The sequence below is a fragment of the Rousettus aegyptiacus genome, unplaced genomic scaffold, assembly GCF_014176215.1.
Source record: "Rousettus aegyptiacus isolate mRouAeg1 unplaced genomic scaffold, mRouAeg1.p scaffold_m13_p_12, whole genome shotgun sequence".
Classification (NCBI taxonomy): domain Eukaryota; kingdom Metazoa; phylum Chordata; class Mammalia; order Chiroptera; family Pteropodidae; genus Rousettus; species Rousettus aegyptiacus.
Window position 1 is genome coordinate 49,573,646 of NW_023416287.1, and position 25,062 is coordinate 49,598,707.

At 35.6% G+C, this 25,062-nt stretch overlaps 1 protein-coding gene and 1 long non-coding RNA gene across 8 annotated transcripts in view; both read right to left on the reverse strand.

Annotated features, from left to right (window-relative positions):
• Positions 1 to 25,062, reverse strand: part of PTPRM (protein tyrosine phosphatase receptor type M) — a 691,775-nt gene that overhangs the window by 367,049 nt on the left and 299,664 nt on the right. For all 7 annotated transcript variants that reach the window (XM_016120972.2, XM_036229038.1, XM_016120973.2 and 4 more), the window contains exons 6-7: positions 6,546 to 6,720; positions 1,637 to 1,930 (exon numbers count right to left, since the gene is read on the reverse strand). In XM_016120972.2, coding sequence (XP_015976458.1) covers positions 1,637 to 1,930; positions 6,546 to 6,720 — 469 coding nt within the window. The remainder of the gene's footprint in view (positions 1 to 1,636; positions 1,931 to 6,545; positions 6,721 to 25,062) is intronic.
• LOC118609933 lies at positions 16,843 to 23,004 on the reverse strand. The gene is made up of 2 exons (XR_004953489.1): positions 22,368 to 23,004; positions 16,843 to 18,149 (listed from the first exon to the last, which is right to left on the reverse strand). It is a non-coding gene; the product is annotated as an uncharacterized LOC118609933 (long non-coding RNA).

The following is a 25,062-nucleotide window of genomic DNA, read 5'->3' on the forward strand; positions in this document are numbered from 1 at the left end:
GACTACAATGAAATAGATTATATCCTTTTTCCAGTCCAGACAATGGAATTCTAACCTTCTTTTGGAGGGAGAGGGAGACCTATATTGGCAGGTTCCAAACAGGATTCCTCGAAATAATACTGAAGTGAAGTAATACTAAATGTATTGCTTACAGAGCATGCTCAGAGGACAGAGATCATGTGGGCTTCTATCCAGGGATCACAGTATCTGCCCTGAGATGTCACAAGGCAGTTATAAAATAATTACGAATTTGAAAGCAATCCCTATATTGAAAAATGGTATGTACAGTGTTCTCCGCAGCTATCGTTTGCATTACAACAGATGATAATATAAGAAATTATTTTCCAAAAGGAAAGAGAAATTTATTCAACTAAAGAGAGAAAGGAAATGACATGGTTTAGAGAAGTGAGGAAGAAAAAAGATTATCAAACTCTTTTCCCCTTGGAACCACCAATCAGGGCTGTGGGATCACCAGTTCAAACAGCAGTTCTTATTCCAGAGACTCTGCATGAGGGTGATATGGACATGCAGGTGTGGATCTGGGAAACAGACACAGGGCTGACTGAAATAGGCTAATCACATGTCCCCAGGAGAAAAAGGCACCTGTTCCCTTTTCCAATGAACACTTAAAAAACAAAACAAAACAGAATATTTCTATGAGTTTTGAACTTGTGGAAACAGTACTATCTAAATTATGAAGGAAAAATGAAACATCTACAACCGTTAAGGTTTCATCATTTCTCTTACCAGCCAGGGTCAGACTGTACTCTGAATACTTTTAAAACTTAAAAGAGTGAAACATATTGATAGGTGTCTTCTTAAATAATGCTATCTGAAGAATCAATTAACTCCATAAACATTTATGAAATCTCTTCACCTTAAGCTACAATTCAATATAGAAATTCTTCATTTAAATGATGAAAGAACACTTCAATATCTCTATATTACTTCTCTCCACTTATGACCAGAGAGTAACCATACAGAAACAACACTATAACCTCTAATGTGAATCATCTTCAGGTTTTGGTTTTTATAAGACTCAACAGTTCTCTGTCCATCAACCCTACTTTTATTTAAGCTGCAGAGCAGGTTCAGTACAATCAATTGGAACTTTATCATCTAAATTTAAAGACTGCATGCAGCCCACAAATCACCCTTGCTTATTTTACAAATGGGCCCTATGTCATTGGCAAGCAGCCCCACCATTAAATATCTATCAATAAAAACACAGCTTTACAGTTATCGCTAAGATGGAATCTATTATTCCAAAGCTTCTCCAGGCTATGAGTGCATTAATAGTGAACACAAAGCCACTAGGGTGAGAGGATCTGACCTATGAGCAGACATCATTAAAGCAGACGTTTTCTGAACTATGCGATACTCATAGGAAGGTGTAAATAAAGAATAGAAAAAGAAAAGGTGGGGGCAGGGGGGAAGAGACGCCAAGGGATACCAAGCCATGAGGTCCCAAAGTCCACAGGCTAGTGGGCTATTGTCCACAGGTGAAACAAACTTTTTGTTCCTGTACAGGATGTGGACAGAGCTGAGGAAGCTGTTAGCCACCTGACAAACCCCAATGCTGCATGTCAACACCCAGAAACACAATGACAAATAGTTCCAGGTTTCCCACACTCACCGGCACACTTTGTTCTTGTTCGGAGCGCTGGCCCAGGAGATCCAGTGCCACCTTCCCCTGGTCTGGTGAGGAGCACACTGATCTCATACTCTGTATCTGGGTCGAGGTGCCCAATCTTATAACTTGTGGAATCCACTGGCTGCCGGTCATTCCAGCTCCCACTGGCCGTGCAGTATTCCACCTCTCGGGCAACAATGGGTCCGTCCCCGTTGATGGAGTTGGCATTGAGTTGTATCCACAGGTAAGTTGCCCCCACAGAAGCCAGCTGAGGTGGAGCAATGGGAACAGGTGGCTCTGAAAGGCAAACACAAGAGCCATCTTTCAGACACTCTAGTCTTCAGTCTTAGAAACGCTAAATGCACATCAGTTATTAAAATACAGATAACTAACATTTCAGGAATTAACTGATGAGAACAGTTTTGTTTTGGTTTTCAAGAAAAGCATATTTAAAAAGGTTTTCACAATGTTCAACTTTGTGACATAGACCATCTTTAAAACCTAAGCTTGCTCAACATATGTATATTCCCAATTTGTTTTAGGATAGCACTCATTCTTCTCAGTTACTCAGGCATCAAAGGATTTTTTTTCACTAAAATTAGTAAACTGTTAAAGCTCTCTCAAGTCACAGTATTTAGACTCTAGAAGGCACTCTTTTGTCGACCTCCTTATTGAGAATGTCTTTGAAATTATCAAAGGTGCTAGTTATCTATATCATTAAACTCAGTTTCCATTAAAAAAAATGGCCAAAATTATAGTTTATCTCATCATAAATACATATCCAGATGACTCATTTCCTAAGAAACTATCACGATGGACTCATTTAGCTTTAGGAGAAGTGAGCAGTCTGGATTATAAAGTCCACCACCGCTGCTGTTCAGGGAACTTCCAATAACGAGTCTTATTAAAGCAGCGAATAGAAAGAAAAGCTCTGAAGCAAAGCACAAGCTACGCCCAGCTTGATAAAACTCTAAGCAATCAATAGCAAACACTCTTTACAACCCAAGAAAGTTTCTCATTGTTTAAAATCTGAGACCAATTCTTTTTCCAGATCACTGTCTGAAAAGGAAGAGATAGACAATCTTGTTTTAAACAGTACTGCCAGTATATTATTGAGGTGCTAGTTGAATGGCTCTCCAGGCAGCAAATGAAGGCATTCCATATGCGAATGTTACTGTGAGTGGCACCACACGTGATATTTAGAAAGAAGATAATTGTATAAAATAACATATTTCTATCTTAATGAACCTCCACCTGAGAAAAAAGTTACGATCCAGTGATTTTTTTTCAGCACTTTTCCGCAGGTGGTTTGTACTTTTTAGGGGTGTTTTCAACTCCTCATTTAGCTTATATGACTGCATGGAAAATAAAACCTGCTATATTCTATTATTGGCTGGCATGTGCTGGTTTGTGTGCTGCAACTTCTGTCTGCTCCACAGCAGACATACCCAATTGATCACAGTCACGTTTCTTGCTGAATGGGACCTCAAGGTAGCTAGTACCATTTGAATTTTGCCCCTGAGATATCAGGTGATCCTTAGACCAACTCAAACATTAGCAACATCAGTTCCCTGTGTTGGGATGGGGTGTCTTTGTTCTTTCAAGGTGTGATAAATCATACTGATATTCTAAAATAGCTGGGGTATCTCATTAGACTGAGTCAAAGTAAGACACTAAAGGATGAATTTTATTTGGGGGACCACGAATTTCGTGTGACTTACTAAAATATTGTTCCTATTGTTTATAAACTACAACTTTGTGCTAGCTTTTCATTTTTTAAAATAGTTCTTACTCAACTCATAATGATTTAACATCAATATATTTCATTAGGTGATTCCTTAAACCAAGATACAAAATGGGCCTTTTATAGTAAGTACATCCTAAGACATTTATATAGCCAGGCTGAAAGAGCAGTTAATTACTTTGAAGTTGCAAATGGTAGTAAGGATTGCTGAACTGACATTCAAAATACAATTCAGGGGCAAGGCCACAAAGATTAGTGAGCACACCATGTAAGATATTATTACTCGTATTCGAAAACAGACATATCTTTAATGCTTGTTTGTCCTGAGAATATTTTCTCTATTCCTACCCCATTAAGAAAAGTACCATATATTTTAAATAGAATGAGAGATTCAACTAGAACTGGAAATAACCGACAGACACTCAAAAGGAATTGTGGGTTGCTAAAAGCATCAGTACAAAAATAAGTTAATATTTAAATTTTGAATAAATTTTAGCAAAAGGAAGGAAAGAAAGAAAAAAGGAAGGAAGGGAGAGACTCAATCCATACTAGGTGATAATAAGTGATTTAAAATATTTAGTTCAAGTGAAAGTGAAAGGACATGATAAAAGTAATTTTAAATCAACCAGCAATGACATAATTTATATACATATAGGTACATATACATATATGATGTTGATATGGATATATGGAGGCCTAATATATGTCATATAATTAAATATGATGTTGATACAGATGCATAAATACATATATTTTAGATATTATATGAAATATTTTTATGTTGTTAATTACCAAAAGCAGTGGTAGACATGAATAAGAGTAATAGTTAAAAGATGACTTGGGCTTCTTCTGGGCAGCTGGCACCAAATCAGTTTGTGACCTTAAGAAAGTTATAAACTCTATAAACTTTAGTTTTTCCCATTAAAAAAACTAGCATTCCAAATATTATATGCATATAAAAAAGTATTAAATTCTATACAGATGGCCTAATAATGTCATTGTATATTTTAAAGCAATCGTATTAAGGTAATACTTTATTAAACTAGTAGAATGTTATCTCATTTAAAAAAACTAAATATATGCAAAATATGGCTATAAAATTATAAATAGAAGAAAAGCCAAGTTTCAAATTTGAGTCCTGACTGCAAGCCAATTGTTACCAGCTTTGGCAGTGTGCAGAGATAGAAAGAGGTACCTGGACATTTTTATCACAATGAGCCATGGTGCCTCTATTCTGCCATAAGACAGGAAAATGTGCTGCATAAATGTGAATAAGAACCTATTCATTCTTTGTGTTTATGTTTGTTCTGCTGGACTAGAAATTTCTACTTCACTTATAACTCCCGACAAATTAACTTTTCCACAGAAGCGATTTTTAGAGGAGCAACCTGATTTGCATCAAACATATCATGAAGCACGATGCCTCAAGAGCACAGGTACTGGCTGGTAACAGTGAAGCTAATGTAGCGCCATAAGTCAGAAAAGAAACAACAATCGTAAGGAACTAAATAAGATGAAAATTAAATAATAATAATGATAAATAAAGAACTCAGCCATGAGAATGCCGAGGCTGTTATACTGGGTTTGTTTTTCTACAGCGAGACTCCTCACCTCTCAGAGAGTTTCAGCAGGGTCAAGTATGCATAACTGTGACGAGTTTCAGTTTCCTTGTAGATATTAAGCCTAAACTCAAATACTAACCAGACAGGCTAGTTAAAGATTCACTAGAAACCAAAATTCATAAGAATCTGTTATGGTAAAATATATTATTCAAGCAGGTATTGCGATGTGCACTTTTTAACACAAAATATCACTGGTGCATATTAATATTGCTTGAGGAAGGCTCACCGATAAACATTTCTCTCATAAGCCTGGTGTGACTAATACTGGCAGTAGTGATTCCACACTAGAAGTGTATGCCCAAATCACCTATAGATACTATAACAGACTATATACCCCAAGATTCTAAGTCAATATGGGTGTGGTGGAGGAGGAGATACTAGGTGGACAGGCATTTATATTTTTTAAAATTTGTAAAGGCAGTACTGACATGCATTCCCAAATGAAGACTGCTAATGTAGTGGAGCAGGGAGTACGGCTCACCCTGTCTTCTTCCTCCTCCCCATCGCAGCTCGAACAGGCATTGGCTGCGTTCTATGTACGCTGTTCTAAGTGCTGTTCACATTTTTTTTGAGTTTTATCTTCCTGATAGAATTATAGGGCAGGTTTATTATTAGGTCTATTTTATACATGAAGAAACAGAAGCACAGATAGCCTAAGCTACTGGTCCATGCCCACATAGCTAGTTCTGGAGTTTGAACTCTGCAGTCTTTAAAACTGTCTGCAAAGAGAAATTTGCTGACGAAAGGAATAATGCTCATCCAAAAGAGATCAATTTTATGTTCCATATTTAACAAATGCAGGAAAAAAAATGTAAAAAGCAGGCATCATTCTGTTCTTCTAGGACAAAACAGCAATGGCCTACCACAAGTTGTCTAAAAAAGGCTTCCTGGTACATCTAAAAATCCAAATTATTCTGTCTGGGACCAAGAATTGCCTTAGCAGTTTAATCCTATGAAAAAGCATTAAACCAAGTAAAGGAAACTTATTTTCCCTCTCTTTTTTTCCCTCATCCCCAACCTTCCTGAATATAATGGCTCAATTTTTCAGTCACGCAAAATATAGTAAGAGAACCCAACCACGGCATTATAAATGTTAACTCAGAATTATCAACATGGCTGTGTGATACGCCTGACCATTTTTATACTGACACTGCTTCATTTTATTAACCACCCAGCTATCATAAACACCCTGGCTGGTGCGTATTTGCATTTTAAGTGATTTTCTATCAGCAAAAAAAAATTTCTATTCCTTAAAATAATTTATAGATTGTAATCTCTACATACGGAGTTGGAAGGAGAACTTGCCAAGACCACATTTGTTGCTTTGTATGCAGCTAAACCAATATAAATAAAATACATTTTTCCAAAATACTGCTTACATGCAAAATCTGTACTTAAAATGCAATCCATCAGTATAGCTGGTTACCAAACTACTGTTCAGAAACATACAGGGATAAGTTTAAATTTTAAACAAATAATGAACTCGCAATTATGTAACATGTCTATCTTCATAGACTACTTTGGGGTATAAAAATACATTAAATACCTTTAACTACCAATTCTGCGTAGTTTGATATTCCAACACCTCCTTCTGTGCGAATCATGCAGCGGTACTTTCCAGCATCCCGTTTTGTTGTATTGACGACATTAAATGAAGCTATGAATCGCCGGGAATTAGTCACCTTTGTTTCCTTCAGAGGAGCATCTCGTACATCAATGCCCTGTGTAAACGAGAGTAGTGAGGACAAAAAGAAACAATATCAGCTGTCATATCAAAACACTAAGACATCTGACGATGTATCATTGATGTTATTTCCATGCAGACCTTGGTTCAATTGTTTATCATCCATAGGCAGTTGTTCCAGGAGAACAGCTGGCCAGGAAACTGAAATTCTGCTGCGATCAACACTTTCAAGATTGAGGGATGCAAAATTGTGCACTGAAAAATCTTGTTTTTGACCCTTCCAGATATTTATTATGTTAAATTAGCTCATCAGGAGAAGAGAAAAAGCTTATGGAAAAAATTCTCTATTTTGCTCCCAAACTATCAACATTTGGTCTTTTCACAATGCTTTATCATTGTTTTCATGCTTGACTAGGAGAAAAAATTAACACACACTACCCTATTACTGACCTCATTTTATATGTGAACAAATAAATAATTTATCAAGAATCACATTAAAAACATAAGTAGTTATCAGTGGATTCCCTACTGAGCAGGTCTGAAAGATGAGTCCAAGCTTTATGATGTTCCTCCTAAATGTACGAAAGCCAGGCAGATGCAGATGCTTGATGTTACTTGATATTGAAATGCAAAATGAGCAGTCCCTCTCTACATTAAGTCCTATAGTCCCAGGATCACAGAAAGCAGGTTCCACCCCTGGGGCAGCTTTGTCTTATACTTTTCCTGATACATTAAGTAAGTCTTTAGTTATGCACAGTTGGAAACCCATTTTATACTTCCTATGGTTTAAACCCTCAAAGAAGTTTACAGATTTAGTTCCATAAGTTTCTTTCTTTCTTTCTTTCTTTCTTTCTTTCTTTCTTTCTTTCTTTCTTTCTTTCTTTCTTCTTTCTTTCTTTCTTTCTTTCTTTCTTTCTTTCTTTCTTTCTTTCTTTCTTTCTTTCTTTCTTTCTTTCTTTCTTTCTTTTTTTACAATTATCAGGAAAGAGTCTTTTAAATATGTCATTTTCAAGTATTAAGTAGAAAGTAGTGAGCAAAGACCTTACAGCTGACGCATGATGCCAAGCCCTATGTCCAATGTCAACTTCTTGCTATCACTGCATTAAGACACTGGCTCACAATGAACAAAAGAGAAGTGACTGATGTGCTCATGAGGCTTCCGTTAGTGGGAAGTATAGGCTTGAATATATAATCACAAATAATGGCCTGAGTGTTTAAAGGACATATCAGGTAGCTGGCAGAAATCACAACGTGGACCAACTTTAGATGTGGTAGCCATGAGAGGCCAGTTTGAGGAAGCGACATTTGGAATCGAGAGCTCAACAGTAAGTAGTAGCTAACCAGGCAAAGGGGAAGGGTGGGAGAAGGGCATTCTAGTATAGTACAGAAAGCTCAAGATGGTTAGAAAGAGCTGGAGACTTTGTATACAATTAAGACAGCCAGTGGAACTGAGGAGGTAGGCAAGTACCTGTGCATTCGTGGACTTGCAGCTATATGGCAATGTTTATATTTATAGGTATCAAAATGACAGGCTAAAAACAATAAAACTCATCTGCATTACTTGGTGATTTACATTATGCAAAGTTGTTAAAAACTTTTACCTGTCATATTTCCTTTAATGATATGTCCTAATGAACATGAGTTTGGGAGTTAGACTGAGTAGGATGCCAAACCTAACTTCAACATGATTTACCTTCCTAGAGTCTCCCTTATTCATCTGTAATGATAAAAATGATACAACTCATTTTCAGGGCTTTTTGAGAATTTAAAGATGAATGTAAGGACACTGGCATAATGTCTGACACCACACATGAGTTCAAACAGAAAGGCAGACAGACGTCAAAATACCACCTCTTTACTTATGAAGCTGATACTGCAGAATATTGTTGAGGTGCAGTAACAATGGACTTGCTAATACTGAAGCACAGAATTAAACAGACTCACCAATACAGCCACAGGTCGCACTAGAAAATCACAAAACCTCCTGTATTTTAGGAGCTGCTTTAAAACTCACAGGATGGAGGAACAAGGTTCATACAGGGAGTTAGCTCCTAAAGAAGGGGTTGGGCTGTACATGTTCAGAGCTTCCTACCCAGGCAGCTCCTGCTTGGGCAGAAAAAAGGCATCAGGAGTGTTGCACTAACATAGCTCCTGCTTCAGGGAAGAAAACATCAGGAGTAGGGAAGAGGAGTTCCACCAATATCATCTTTAGTGTTATTTGTCAAAACAATCTTGTTACTAGTTTAAAAAGTCCTAAATCAGAATGTTATATATTTGCCTTATATGCCTTATTATTTTTTAAATTAAATCCCATAAATTTGGTCTGAAGAGGGCACCAGGAAATTAAAAAATAAAACAAAACAAAATCAATATAGCATTATTAATTACACTATTCCTCTCTGTAATACATATATTCAGTCTCCCATCTTTTCTCCCAAATAAATTATCAAATTCTACCAGTAGAAGCAGTCTTAGACTTACTACTCTCTAAAATTAAGTTTGTCTTTTTTCAAACTGAAAAAAATAAATCTAATCTCCAGGTTTGGGGGAAAAAAATTTAAGCCTTTAAAGAAAAGCAGATTTCATATCTGTAAGTATTTGTTTTGTTTATTAATAACAACAACAAAAAGGGCTATCTACTTATTTATTTACTTGTGGCATGAATCTAATAAGATGCTTCTATAGTAATCCTGTAATATTTGTCCTAATAGAAGCCTGACTCAAAAGAACGTTTATTCAAAAGACTATTAAAGTGTATACTTACAGATCCCTCACAACTATTCAAGGCTGTCCTGGAGGCATTCAAGTTTAAGAAGACCTCTTTTTTGAATTTGTACATATGTTGACAGGATTATTACTTCATACTTGTTATCTTCATGCCACAGATTTATCCTTACTCACACAGAAGGTTAGATTCAGCTTCTTCAAGAGAAATAGTACACGGGAAGAAGAAACCAAGAGCTAACTAGTAATAATTTAGCTTAGCATCCATATCAAATCATAAACATTGCTCAAATCTATGTCATTTTGTATTAAATTATTCACATGTACATATGTCCAAGCATTCGTTCAACCAACACTTAGTGAAAATCTCATGAGGTAGGTAGGCGCTCTATCAATATATGGGGAGCATGAAGTTAAAAGAACAATCTGGCACCTAACTGAATTTACAGTATGGTCAGAAAGACAGACAAGTGAGGCAATAATTGTAGTGCAGAGAAATGAACTGCCTAACATAGTAAACCCAGTAAAAGTAGACATCACAGGAGAGGATTTATGAGGGTCAGCTTTGTAGAAAAGCCACTTGAGGCCAGGCTGAGGATGCATTTAATTTCTCAGGCAGTAAAGGAGGAGAAATGGAGCCCAGTAAGGAAGAAGAATGCTGTAAGAGTCAAGAGCCAAGAGCGTGGAAATATGGGGGAAGTATAAGTTGTTCAACATGGTTAGAACAGAAGTGCTTCTAGGAAAGGTAGGTGCTGAGTCTAGAAGGATAAGCACAATGTAGATCACACCAAGGAATGTGACATGTGGAGTACTATAGTTTATCTTGATTTCTGGAAAGGAAAATTTTTAGGCAAAAGGGTGATGTGAACACATCTATGGGTACAGCAATGGACTGAAGGAAAGAGAGTGGGAGTCCAAGTGATGTCAAGGGAAATTGGTTACATATTTTTCAGAAATCATAGTAACAAATGACAAAAAGAAGAATGAGAGAGAGAAAGGGAAGGATTATAAATATATTTAGGAAATAAAATCAACAAAAAGTGTATGTTATATTGCAGTAACAATCTCTTCAAGCACACTATAAGGTCCACAAGGTCAAACAACATAGCTTACTCATTGTGTGTACATGGGTGCACAAAAAATAGAACCCAGTAAATAACTAGTAACTCTAGGAATCATAGACTCAATGGAAAAAAAAATGTTCTAAAGGTAGAACAGAAATATAAGTTCACTAAATTAACAGATTTATAACCCAGGCTCTAAAACTAGACAACTAATTTTTATTTACAAGGAAGACAAATAGAAAAAATAAATAGAATGTTTTGGAGGTTCTGTGTATCCCTCAGTCAGAAACGCAGCCCACTCATCGTGATTGTGGTAGGCAGAATAATGGTCCCCAATGATATCTATTCCCTAGTTCCCAGAAACTGTAAATAAGTTCCTTTACACGAAAAGGAGATTGCTGATGTGATTTAAAAATAAGAGTCTGGAGATGGAAGATTAAACTAGATATATCAGGCAGGCCAAAAGTCATTGCAATACAGCAGGGAAGGTAGAAGGGTCCTGTGCAGAAGAAGGAGATGTGACCACAGAAGCAAAGGCTGGAGTGAGGTGTTTTGAAGATGAAGGAAAGGACCATGAGCCAAGAAATGAATGAAGTTCTTGAGAAGCTGTAAATGACAAGAAACAGATTCTCCCTTATAAGCTTCTAGAAGGGACCAGCCCTTTCATCACCTTATTTTAGGGCTTCTCACCCACAGATCTATAAGACAATAAAGCTACTAAATTTGTGGTAATTTGTTATAACAGCATAGCACACTAATACAATGACCATTAGGATAATGAAAAAATCCAGAGATTTTCAAAGGTGTACAATCATGAGCTCCTTAACAATGAGGATACATTCTAAGAAATACATCATTAGGCAGTTCCGTCATTGTGGGAACATCATAGAGCACACTTACACAAACCTAAATGATATAGCCTACTACACACCTAGGCTACAAGCCCGTATAACATGTTTCTGTACTGAATACTGTAGACAATTATAATACAATGGTAACTATGGTGTATCTAAAAGGTACAGTAAAAATATAGTATCAAAGACAAAATAGAAATGGTACACCTATATAGGACTCTTACCATGAACGGAGCTTGCGAAACTGGAAGTTGCTGTGAATGAGTCTGTGAGTGAGTGGTCAGTGAATATGAAGGCCTAAGGCATTACTGTACACTGCTGTAGATATTATAAACACTGTACACTTAGGCTACACTAAATTTATAAAACAACATGAGATTAAATCAAGCACAAAACAGAATGATGCAATCAAGAGACATAGTAAACATAAGATGTGAAGCTGCTACCAACGTAACATGGCAGACTGTTTAACAGCAAGCTTTTTTTACATATATAAGTAGAAAGAATATACCCTCAAATAACAACTAAAAGTACAGAATAGTAAATACATAAACCAGTAACAAAGTTGTTTATTATCATTATTAAGTTAGGTACTACACATAACTGCTTGTGCTATACTTTTATACAGCTGGCAGCACAGTAGGTTTGTCTATATTAGCAGCACAACAAACATGAGTAACATGTTATGCTATGCTGTTATGACAGCTATGACCTCACCAGGCAGTAGAAGTCCTAAAAATCAAAAATAACAACAACAAATAGTCCAATTTAAAAATGGACAAAGGACTTAGACATTTCCCCCAAAGAAGATATACAGATGTCCAATAAGCACATGAAAAGATGTTTAACATCATTAGTTAATAAGGAAATACAAGTCAAACCCACAATGAGATACCACTTCATATCTAGTACAATGGCTATGAAAGGAAAGGCAGTGGGGAGGGGGCGGGGAGAGTTGAGAGAGAGAGAGAGAGAGAGAGAGGGAAAGAGAGAAACAACAAGTGTTTATAAGAATGTAGAGAAAATAGAACCCTTGTGCATTACTGGTGGAAATGTAAAATGATACACTTACTGTGGAAAACAGTTTAGCAATTCCTCAGAAAGTTAGACATAGAATCATCATGTTACTCAGCAATTCTACTCCTAGATGAACCCCCCAAAATTGAAGGGACTCAAGCATATATTCCAATGTTCACAGCACCATTAGCCACAATAGCCAAAACGTGGACAACAACCCAAGTACCCATTGATGGATGAATGAATAAACAAAATTCTGTATACATATAGTGAATATCATTTATCCTTAAAAAAAAAAGGAAATTCTGGCACATGCTACAACATGGATGAATCTTAACAAAGTTATGTTAAGTAAAATATAAACCAATCACAAAAAGACAAATATGGTATAATTCTACTTATATGAGCTATCTGGAATTGGCAAATTCATAGTTACAGAAAATAGAATGAAGGTTACCTGGGTCAGGGGAGTGGGAAAAAGGAAAATTATTTCTTAATGTCTTTTGTTTCAAGTGATGGAAAAACTTTGTAAATAATAGTCGTAATAGTTATACAACTTTGTGAATATACTTAATGTCACTAAAAGTGGTCAAAATGATAGATTTTGTTATGTATATTTAAACCATCAATATCTACTAAAGTTTAATGACATAAACTCTAGCTTTTGCACCTACATTTGAAGACAGATGTAGTATGTCCAAGCAAGGAAATAAGAGAAATGCAAGAAAGAAAGGCTTTATTCAGACAGGTGGGATGGGGCAAATTCAGAATCCAGATGGTAGAGCATTGCAGATGTCTACAAGATAACAGATGAAACTTGAACAGTGCAGACCTACACGAAGTATATTAAGAACACTTAAAAAAGAAGTGATTTTTAAATTCAAATATTTACTATAAACTTTATTTTTTAAATACAAGAAATGATTTGAAAAACTGTATATTATCCCATCGCTTAGAGATAAATATTTTATCTCTACATTGGTATTTCTGCATCAAAATACAAATAAAGAGGAAAAATAGAGGTCATAAATAGCTTCACATTAATTCAGGTCAGGTTTGCTCACCAAATTAATTATAAAAATGGGCAGGCTTTATACTAAATTAGGTTTGGAGAACTATCAGTTTTTAGATTTTGGAATAAAAGAGTGACCTCCAAGAACGTACACAACTAATCTTACTCACCTGTGTATAGAATCACCACCTCCCCAACACATCCCAATATCACTCTGGCATGACCCCCACCACTCTGCTGGTTACCTTGGCTGCATCCACAATGGGTTCCTTATGTCTCCTTATCACACAGATGCTCCAACCTTGAGTCCTCTGCCTTCCTCCTCCTGGAAAGCTCTCCCCAACTTCTCCCCACAGCTAACTCCATCCCTTTCCAGTCACACTACTCAAATACATTCTCAATGAGGCTGACCCAAACCCTAGATTTAAAAGTGAAACCCACCCTTGCATGGTACTGCTTATCCCCTATCTCCTGCCCAGCTTCTCTTGAATTTCACTGATCAATCTCTAACATACTACATAGCTTTCTTGTTATGATCATTTCCTATTTCCCCCTACTAGAATACAAGCCCCACAAAGGCAAAGATCTTTGCCAAGTTTTCTTTTTTTTAATTGTTGTTTGTCTAGCACAAAACCTATACCTGGTACATCCTAGGGAGGGCTGGTGGTAATATTAAAAGGGATTTATGCATTGAATAGGTAACTGAACAAGTTGATTTTTAAGATGTCTTTTGGTCCCCCAATACTCTTTCTCAGGTCATAATTAAACTGGAAGTTCAGGGAATAGCGGTCAGCTAGTTTTCTCTGATTGATACAAGGAGGTGTGAAAAGAAATGTGATTTCCTTTCCCTAGGTTCCTTTCCACATGACGGGGATGACCAGATAGGATAATGTGTTCAGAACCTCTAGTACTCCTGAGCATCTAGGAGCCTATGGGGAAATGTCTTGTTATTCTGAAAAAACAAAATAATAAAAAATGTACAATTTGGGTAGGGGTAGCAAATTTGTCAACTAGTTTTCTCTCAGTTTTCACAGAGTTAGAAAGAGGCAGTCCTACCAAGGACTAGAGCTCTATGTTATTAATCGCAATATAGCAGGACAATGAGAAATCACCAAAGATAGGCATTCTGACTTTTCTACAATATAAGAGTTTACTGAGAGAGAGTGCCTAGGACACAACTGTCAGGAACACACTCTATGAGAAGCATGACACCATACTGCCGAGGGTTGTCAAAGAAATTGCTAACCCATCTTATGTTAACTTAATTAAATGACCATGATGGCCATATCTGAAAAAAAAATCATCTTAGTGGGGTAAAAATATAGCTTTTTATACAGTCACAAGTATCTTTAAATAAGCATGTACTTCCATTTGAGTAAGCTAGAAAAAAAATACTGATAGTTATTTAAATTAGACTTACAAACCTTCTTTATGCAGTGGACTAACTCTAGAACTTCTAAATGAGCAGTCATTTACCAGAAAAAAGATACATATTAAGTCTTTCAGAAATAGTTTCACAATAATCAGAGTAATGATTGAAAGAAATTGAGGTCTGAGAAGTTAGCAGCACCTGGAGCAAATTAATCAGTCCCCAGGCATTTTGTAGCTGCTCTGAGTGTATAAGCTTAGAGGAGATATGGGCCAGCCACCCTTCTTTAGCCATACAGGTGGGGATTAAATTGCACTTTCATTTATTTGATAGGGAAAATAATCTCTATTATCCCACTTCCCAATATGCTCAGTTATAAGACACTGAGAGAAATTCTTAACACTGGGATCACTAATAATATCAGCATGGCCCAGAAAAATTTTGCTTAAAACATTTTATGTAATGTAATTTAAGTCCAATGATAATTGAATACCTCAACAAATCTACTTTCCGGAGCCTATGTATTTCTTATTTTAATAACTAAGTGCAGACCTTTTGTTTCTAGGCTGTAACCAAGCTAAGCCGAGTATTTATCAATTTGGAATATTGTAAGAGCTAGAATTTCTTACTTATATTATCAAATACTGTGAATATATACTTCATAATACATATAAATAAATACTTATAGGCATGTTCAAGTAAAACATCTGATTATGGAAATTTAGAACCTCATTCTGATATTTAGACATAGTTCATTTCATTATATATTTGTAATATTTGAATAATATTATTTAACCAACCTGTTTAAATTTTATTTAGAAGTTAATCCAAATAATATAGAGTATACATAATAAATGTAGTAATAAGAAATATCAATGAAATTAGAAGTTCTTTAGTTTTAAAATCAAATATCCACTTAGTGACTGGATTAACTCAGCTGTACCAAATTACAAAGCCTGATAGATTAGGTTAAAGGTTGAGTTTGGAAGACAAGAATTTGACCTTGTTTATTTCAAAACTCTAATAACGGCATTCTAATATGAGGAAGACGGTAGTGCTTGTGTAATCATTCATGATGTAAAAGTCTAGGTTAGTCATGAAGTAAAAGGCATGGCTGGCCAAGAATATGACCTTTTCCCAATCTATATGTCTTAAAATACACAACTCTTTCTGATGACATAGTCGAAAAAAAATAAAGATGCAAGGTAAAAGAGGCTAAAGGCCCTGTTGTGCTGAATTTGAATTGGAATTGGCAATATGATCTCAGGATATGTTTTATTTTTAAAGCACGTATGAATGCATGCATACATATTCTAGCTCTGTCTGATGGAAAGACACAGAAACATTAAATAGCAGTAATGACAATCTCTGTGGTCAGATTACAATGTCTAATTACCAGTTCTCAAAAAAAAAGGAATCAGGACTCCCTGGAGAAATGGTTGATTCTAGGTCATTAAGGAGGAACTGTAAAAATACAAGCCTAGAACATATTGTCACACCAGAAAGCAAGAAAGCCACCTGGGATGGCCCAGGACAGGGGTCACCCACCCTAAGTAAGCAATAAAGATATTAGCTGCAATGAATCAAAACACATCAAATGTGTTTAAGTCTACAAGTTGATGACAATGATGATGACAATAGTGATAGTACTAATAACCCCCTTGCTCACTTTGGTGATACCAGTGAACTACTTCATTATTTTAGAAACTTGTTGAAAAAGACAAAGTATCAAGTATTTACACCATCTTTCCATTATGATTTATATATCAGGGTGACCAAATAGTTGCTATGAAAAAGCTTTTCTTTTTAGAAATATTCTGTCTACTAAAAAAAAAAAAAGACTGATATAATTGAGCCATTCTGCAAACTAACCCTTAATGAATTAATAAACCTAGGAGTAATCATTAATGGTTGGTAACATCAAAAAAAGAAATGCAATTTGCTAGAAACACAATACTAGTGAGAAGAACACATTAAATGACAGTACCAGAAGGCAATGAGACTCAAAACATAAAAAACTACACAGGACAGACACAATTTCAACAATAATAACCACCATAAATAGGAGAAAATAGGGTAGGGAACCTAAAGATGAAAAGGACTTGAGAGACTCATCATCCAATTGCAAAGTGTAAACTTTATTACAATCATAATTCAAAAATCTGAAGAAAGAAATAAAGTTATAGAACAATCAAGGAAATGTGAACACTGACTATTTTTCCAGGGCTTACCTAGTAACTATTATTTTACTATTTATTATTATTTTAAGGGCTCTTATCTTTTAGAGCAGGGGTCTGAGGCTAAATCTGGCTCTTCACCTGTTTTGTACAGCTCACAAGCCAAGAATAAATTTTACATTTTTTAAATGGTGGAAAAAATAAAAATAATAATATTTGTGATAATAAATATATTATATGAAATTTGAATTTCAGTGTCCATACTTAAAACTATACTGAACACAGCCACACTCATTCTTTAGGCGTCATCTGTGGCTGCTCTCCTGCTACAATGGCAGAGTTGAAGAGCTACTACAAAGACAACTGGCCTACACGATTTGCTATTTGACTGCTTGCCAGCCCCTGTTTTAGGAAAACATTTACAAATTCAATAATAAGATGACTGAAATTGCTTCAAAATAATCAGAGAAGAAGCAGGTGGAAATATAGATGAAGCAACTGGCCACGTATTTTTAGCTGCTGAGTTGGATCCTGAGTACTTTAAATTCATTATATGATTCTTTCTACCTCTGAATGTATTTAGAATTTCTATAATAAAAGTAAAAAGAAACTTTTCTCCAAAGAAGCAATTAGAAAGTAATTTCTCATTTTTATATTTCTGAATAGCTATTTTAACCATGATTATTTCCCCAGGAAAACAGTTTTGCTGCTAGCTTCTAACTACACCAATGCCATATGAACCAACAAACCATTTTGTCATTCACTTCCTGCAAAAGAATCAAGTCATTTAAATATTAAAGGTACCACCATATTAGAAGAAAAAATACAGTTTGGCAAGGGGTACCATACCCCAGGGATAGCAACTTTACTCTATAGCAACATTTGCATAACTAACAATTATATACTTAGCACAAAGAAAGTGTATAATATACATTTCTTGAATGAAAGTAATTGTCACTTGTCCGTTGTGCTTGGTAACATCATTTCTTATAACAAAGACAAACAATTTTATTACACTTGTGCAATATCCAATTCTCTTTTTTTGAACAAGGGAATGAAGGATGGTATTTTTTATAAATAGAGATGCAGAAGAGAATAATGATCTGCTTATGATCCCAAAGTTCATTCTCTGTAGGAACTTCCTGGCAGCCACCGTGTGCCAATCAGAGATGTCTAAGATCTTGTCTCAAACTGGGTCACACTAGGAATAAAAGCAGCATGACTTGTTTTCCATTGCACTTCTATACTCCTAAAAGAAATTTTTGAAATTAAAATCCATCAAAAATTGTCAAGTTTTCTTCCTATCTCAAGAAAGAATGTAAATAAACTTCCCTCTCTCTTCTCTAGGTATGAAATTCCAAATTATCAATCTGAAATCTTCTCGGACTTTTAAGGCCATTCAAGACAGAAACATAAAACTCTTACCTAAAACCTTTTCCATTTTTCATCCCCTTTCAAAAATAAGGAAAACAGAAGAAAAAAAAATTGAAATCTAATGTCAAAACTCTCCAGGACTTGGATCATTAAATGGAGACAGAAGAGACAGACAGAGTGTTAGTATCCTCTGCCCTCAATCACCAGAATTTCGGAGCACAGCCATCCCCATCATGCCTTCTTGTGACACAGCTGTGGATTCTTGAAGCAAGAGAAACAAATGAACATTTTGATAACCATGAGAAAAGAAACAGAAAAAATACTTTCACAGGATTTACAGTTCTTGGATCCAAAGCAAGCAGTCCTTAAGATTGGTAGTTGATGCATTTCTCTTCTGCTCTCCTAACCAGCCTGACCTGTAGTTTTCAAAGTTCAATTTCACATCCTGTCCCAGGAATCTTCAGGTTTCCATGGAAGAGAAATCTCACTGTTGCCCCAGATTTACGTGGTGTATCCCACTCAAAGTACCAGTTGTTTATATCTTTTTTTGACTGAGTTAGGGAATGTCACGAAGTACAATTTATTAATTTCTCCCAGAATCTCCCTAGATATGTCATACTGTTTCATCACTGTAAAATAAACGTTTACCTTTAAATTAAGGTAATCTAAAATCATATTAAATTAAAATACATGATATATGCTTAGAAGGTTTTTGGTGGTTTGTCTGAATGTTCAGTATTGTATTATATATATGGATATTTAACTGACTAAAACAATAATGGATGTGATTTCAACTGCTCAAAAATTTTAAGGAGCAAGTGGTTCCTATAGCAACTGAAGACAATTTTTTTTGTGTGTTCCTGGTATTTTCTATGATGATAAGTGATGTTAAATTTATGCTTTAATATATATGGTATAAAATACTCAAGTCAAGCTTGCCCAGGGAACCATAATTTTACTCTTTTCCAAATCATTTTGTGGCTTTTAAATATAATAGCAAAACTGTTCTGATATACAGTTGTAGTTTTTTCCTCTTAATCTATAATTAAAACTAAAAGCCATCAAGAAAGGTTGAGCAAATATAAACATCCCTTAATACAAAAGCTAAGGCAACATTCCACACATGTGAATACAATTTTAATTTTAAATTCTGATAAAAGCTATCACTTAAATCACTACATGTTTATGAATCCGTGAGGAAATATCTGTGTCTATTATGCAAGAGGCATTATATAGTTAAGGACATAGATTCTAGACTTACACAGCCTGGTTCAAATCCTAGCTCTTGTTACTAGCATTGGGTCACTTGAAAAATCATTGAAACTTCCTGACCCTGTTTCTTCTATAAATGGGCAAATAATAAGAGTTCTCTTAGGGATCAATTCAGGGGGGAAAAAGCCTGAATGTAGCCTAGCAAAGTATATAGCATACAGCAGTGCTCAGCAAATGGAGTGGTAATTATTCTATTTCAAGTACATCTGTTGAAGTCAGTAATGGAAATAATATAATTTATAATTTATTCATTCATGAGCCAAATTCTATAGTAGGTCAGGGGAACTATTCTTATGAGAATCATTGTAAGTTACCAAAAGAAAATCTCAAAATTTTCCTTTTCATTTCAATAAAGCTCTAAAATTATCTGAATTCAGTAAAGGAATGTGAGACATTTATTAGCCTAGTGAAATACTTTTTTCACAATTGGGCATCTCATAGACAAGTGAAATTATATATTAAATGCTCGAAAGAAAAAAAAAAAGTCTCTGGGCCAACAACTAAAAAAGTTTTGATCCCAAGTGAATGTTAGTTTTAGAAAATCAAGTTCCAAAATTAAGAGCTCATATTGAATTACATTCCATACCCCACCCCCCCCAAAAAAGGCTAGGTTCCAGTCATCAATCATCAATCACTGTGACATAGGTCTGTTGTCACAAGATGAGAACTTAAAAGAATTATCCTTAACACAGGTATATTTCTATTACCTTTAACTGAGGTCCTATGGCAAAGGATTTTTTGAAGGGAAATTAGAGAATAAAATTTTACAACAGAGAATAAAAATGCCTAGGAAAAGGGTACAAGAAATTAAGGCTTAGGAAAGATGATATATTGACCAAATTTGCTTCCAAAATTACTCTAACTCCAAGTGTCGTTTTCCATATATTCTGAAACAGTAGGTGATACCACTAGGTGTTTATGTCACTTCTCCCTTTAAAGACAATCGGCCTAAAACAAGCATCCCAGAAAGACAGGCAGAATTTTTGCCTGTTCCTTGTGCCTGTTTTCCTGGTCCAATATGTGTCTTTGAGATTCACCTGGAGGAGATACATGATTTGATCAAGCAGCTAAGTGCCATAAGCAGGTGTTTACTGAGCATTTGTTATGTGACAGGTACTTATTCCAGATATTGTGTTACAACCAGTGTTTGAGTACTTCATAGTAATACCATCAGCTTTCTTTTTCTATTTCTATGAATTGATGTTCATTATAAAATCATTTTGAAATGTTATTCTGGTATATAACTTCTAATAAACACCAACTTCTGTTTGCTAAGAGTAAAACTCAGTTACAGTGTGCTACAATAATTCTAAAGTTAACATGTTTTTTTCACAATAAATCTGAGAATATTTGGTTAAAAGGTCGATATTAGTGATATACAAGGTTACACAGTGAGGAAAAATTTCCAAGTGACAAAATTTATTAATTTGCAAATTAGCAAAATATTTATACTTATTGTTTTTCACTAGCAAACAGAGTTATCTTAAATAAGTATCATGATAAATATATAACGAATGACTGTGTAAAAGTTTCCTACTTTTTCTGGGCTTTGAGATATATATATGAATGATACTGAGAAGAAAAATGGAATTGTAGATGTTCCTTTTTATACTTATATATTATTTAATGAGGCACAATTTCTGAGTTATGTATTTTTAGAGCATATACATATATACTTTAGGGTTATTTTCAAAATATAGATTCCACAAGTGATGGGAAAGTTGATGATAACAAGAAATATGGTCATGTTTTGGGTGCTTGAATGATTTTACAAATATATTTCATTTGTGTATCTCCTATGGTTACAGTCCATACTGTATGCATAGACAGCCATATCTGATAGCATATAGCGGGCATCTTCAAGAAATCCATTGTGCATCAGTTTTGACCTATATAAATACTCTTATAGACACTGTCTTCCTACTGTACATTGTCTAGAAGGTGTTTTAAATACTTTGTAGCAATAACAGGAGATGTTCATGAACTATGTTTTATTTTGTTGTTCTGTATTCTAGAAAGACCAATTCTTCATTGGCGATAACCTGTGTGGCCCATAGATGAGACAGAAAAAATGTAAGCAGATGGCACTCATTTGTTAATCACAAATATTTCTTCATTAGTGTCATCATCAGATTTATTTGTTATGTTTTGTGAAAGACTATGACAGTGATCATATTTAATGTATATTTTAAACAATCAAACCATTGGCCATTTTTCATAGATATGGATCAATGGGCTGGTTTTTTCCTTTTCCTTTTTAGGTCAGGATGGCTCCTTGATGTTAATCATGTAATGTGAGTCACATCCAAATTCTTTTAAAGAAGTGCTAAGACCATACTGCCTTTTTATCCAGCACTGGGATATGAGAAGACAACGTAGTATAGTGGAATTAATTAGTGGTGAATAAAAGTAAAGAAACAGAAGTGTACTATTCTCAGCTATGCCATTTCTCTTTGTGGCTTTAGAAAATCCTGAACCTCAAACTCCTTATCTATGAAAGAAGCATGAGACCATGCGATATACACCCATGAAACTGCGAAATGCCTGTGGTAGAACTCAAAAGATGGTAACACAACTAACACAATTTACTGCAAGTGATTATACTTTAAAACATTGATATTCCCCAAATAAAAGATACATAATTAATTTCTAAATCTTGACTTACTATAGGGAAGATTTATATTATAGAAAACCCCAAAAATATTTTTTCTCATTCAATTTTCTGCCTGGATTTCAGGGATCCAAGTAAGTTTATGTGCAGAAAAACATTTTTGAAACTTTTAGCATTAGTGTAATAAGGAAGAAATGTCTATATTCATACCTCTAGACAAGAGAGACCTGATCTGTGATTCCAGGTTTGCTTCTCACCACACCTTCTAAAGAATGGCCTGAGGTCAAAGGCTGGGGCACAGGCAAGAGGGTAGGAGGGCCCTGTGAAACCATCACAAATGCTGCTGCAAATACTCATCACCACTGGAAGCCATTCCTTATGTATACAGGCTAACCGAAACCATCCTTGGACATGAAGGATGATGTTCTTATTCCATCAGTTATTAATAAGATAAACATCTCCCCACAAAATACCTATCCAACCAGAGGAAATAAATCCTTTAACAGTAAAATTATTCTAACATCACAGAGATCCACAAAGCAAATAACACACTGAGTCCAGGACAAACTAAGTTTCACTTAGAATTTCAAAGTTATGACAGTTCTGTCTAATCATCCCTTTCTGGACATGGCCATGTGGAAAGATGCAAGGCACTATAACAGTCCCCAATGACAAGAGGGCAAGAAAGGATTGATCAATAAATAAAGGCATTAATAGATTGATTGTGAAAACAATTTATCAATACTATGATTAAATTTAATAGAACAAAAACAAGAGAGACCTGGTACACAAGACATTCAACATAAAAGTCAGATCGAGGCTACTGAATACAAGTCCCAGTTATACCTTTTTTTCTTTCCTGACTTGAAACACATGTTGCACTTTGCTTCTGACTAGTGATTGTCGACACTGGGCACACATTGGAATCACCTGGGAAGCTTTTAACATACTGAATGGGGGTTCTACCCTAAACCAATTAAATCAGAATCCTAGGGTAGACCAGACATTTTTAAAAACAATTTCCCATGTAGAGTAGTGGAGTAAGAGTGGAAAGCTCTTCATTTAGACTGTCTTTTTCAAAATAGTAGCTAGCTTTCTCCCTACAACATGATAGATTCTCTTTAAAATAGTCTCCCACTATGAAATAGGAAGTATAAAGATCTCCAACCCCTAGGAAATGTTCAATTTAAGCACGAGTATCCCAAATCTATGATATCTGCAAAAACATAAAGAGCAAATTGTATTTCCAGCTTGCCTGTAAATTCTTTAAAAATTTACTCTGTTGTGAATAAGACTCTGTTGAGGTAAGAGATTAGATTTCACATTGTATTCTCTTAAGTAACATTAACACAAATATCAGAAACAAAAAAAAAATTCCATGAAAAATTATTATTTACAGAGATAAATCAGAGATGACAAGGATAGTTTCATTTTTAAAAGGTAGTTAATGCATTGTGAAAAGTGCCAATTAAAAATGTCTGTCTCATTAACTACCATAGATAGCCAATCTTGATCATGTTTAATACCAAACAACCACTAAGAAAATAATTCTCAATCTCTAACATTAAGAATCTAAAATAATTAGGAAGTGAGATAAAAAGGAAAAGGCTGACTACTAAAGAACGAGGTCAAGCATAGTTTTCACATACTGAAAGAAGCTTTTAAAGTTATGATTATAAAATTTTTAGAGACAAACACAGTAAAAATGAATTTGGTAGATATAATTCCAGTTTCTGTGTACATTCCTTCTTCCTGGCTAGGGGACACTCTCAAAGCAGCAGTAGGATATGATAAAAGAGAGTGGCATCAAGGTAGAAGAGAATTGTACAGATGAGCCAATTGTATTTAAGAAGTTACCTCCAGAATGTATTCCTCATTTGTCGACACATTATTGACTAATCGTGGATAGTACATTTGGCACTCTTCTATTTTTCTCCAGAAATAAAGGCAAGAAAATGACTATTTGAGACTTCTGGTCAAGACGGCGGAGTAGGTAAAGGCTGTGCTCGCCTCCTCTCATGACCGCATCAAAATTACAACTAAACTACAAAACACTCATCATTGAGAAGTGCCTAAAATCTAGCTGAACATAAGTCTTACAACTAAAGACATACAGAAGAAGCTCCCTCGAGACTGGTAAGAGGAGCATAGACTCAGAATGGACCGGTTTCCGCCCCCACCCTCAAGTGGTGGTTAAAAATCGGGAGGAATATCTCAGAGGCAGAACTCCCTACTGGAGGAGCAAGGAGTCCTAGCCCTATGCTAGGCTCCCCAGCCCATAGCACTGGTGCTGGGAAGAGAAGTCCCCACAGCTTCCGGCAATGAAAACAAGAAGAGATTGCAGCTGTGTAAGACAAGGGTGGCTGGAGTGCCAGACATTTCTTTAAAGGGCCTGTTCATGAACTTACTCACTTGCTCTGAGATCCAGCACTGGGGCAGCTGCTTGAAAAGTGCCAGAGACATGTGGGGAGGACATGAATTGTCTGACTGCCAGGCAAGGGATGGTGGAACAGCTTTCTCCCAGAAAGAAGTGCTCACAGAACCTATTGATTCTTTGTTGAGCCTCCCTCAGGGTACAGACACAGGTAGTCACCATATCTGAGTTTCTATCAGCCTGGCTAATACTGGTCACCCTATCCTGTTGATTCCTTGAGAAACCATTCTACTTAACTTGTGGGCCTACCCAAGCCTATTCCAGTGGCTTTTCCATTCAAACAGCCTGTCTTGGCTCATGCTGCAGACTTTCATAAAATCTCTCAAAGGTTCACATAACCCAAACAAGTAGCATTTGGCCTTGGTGTGCCTCTTCCCTCTTGCTGAATAGCCCCAAGCCTGGCACTAGTGGCAGCAGACCTCAGTTCATAGTTTGGCCTCTCACGGTACCTTCAAGCCCAGCTCGGTTGGT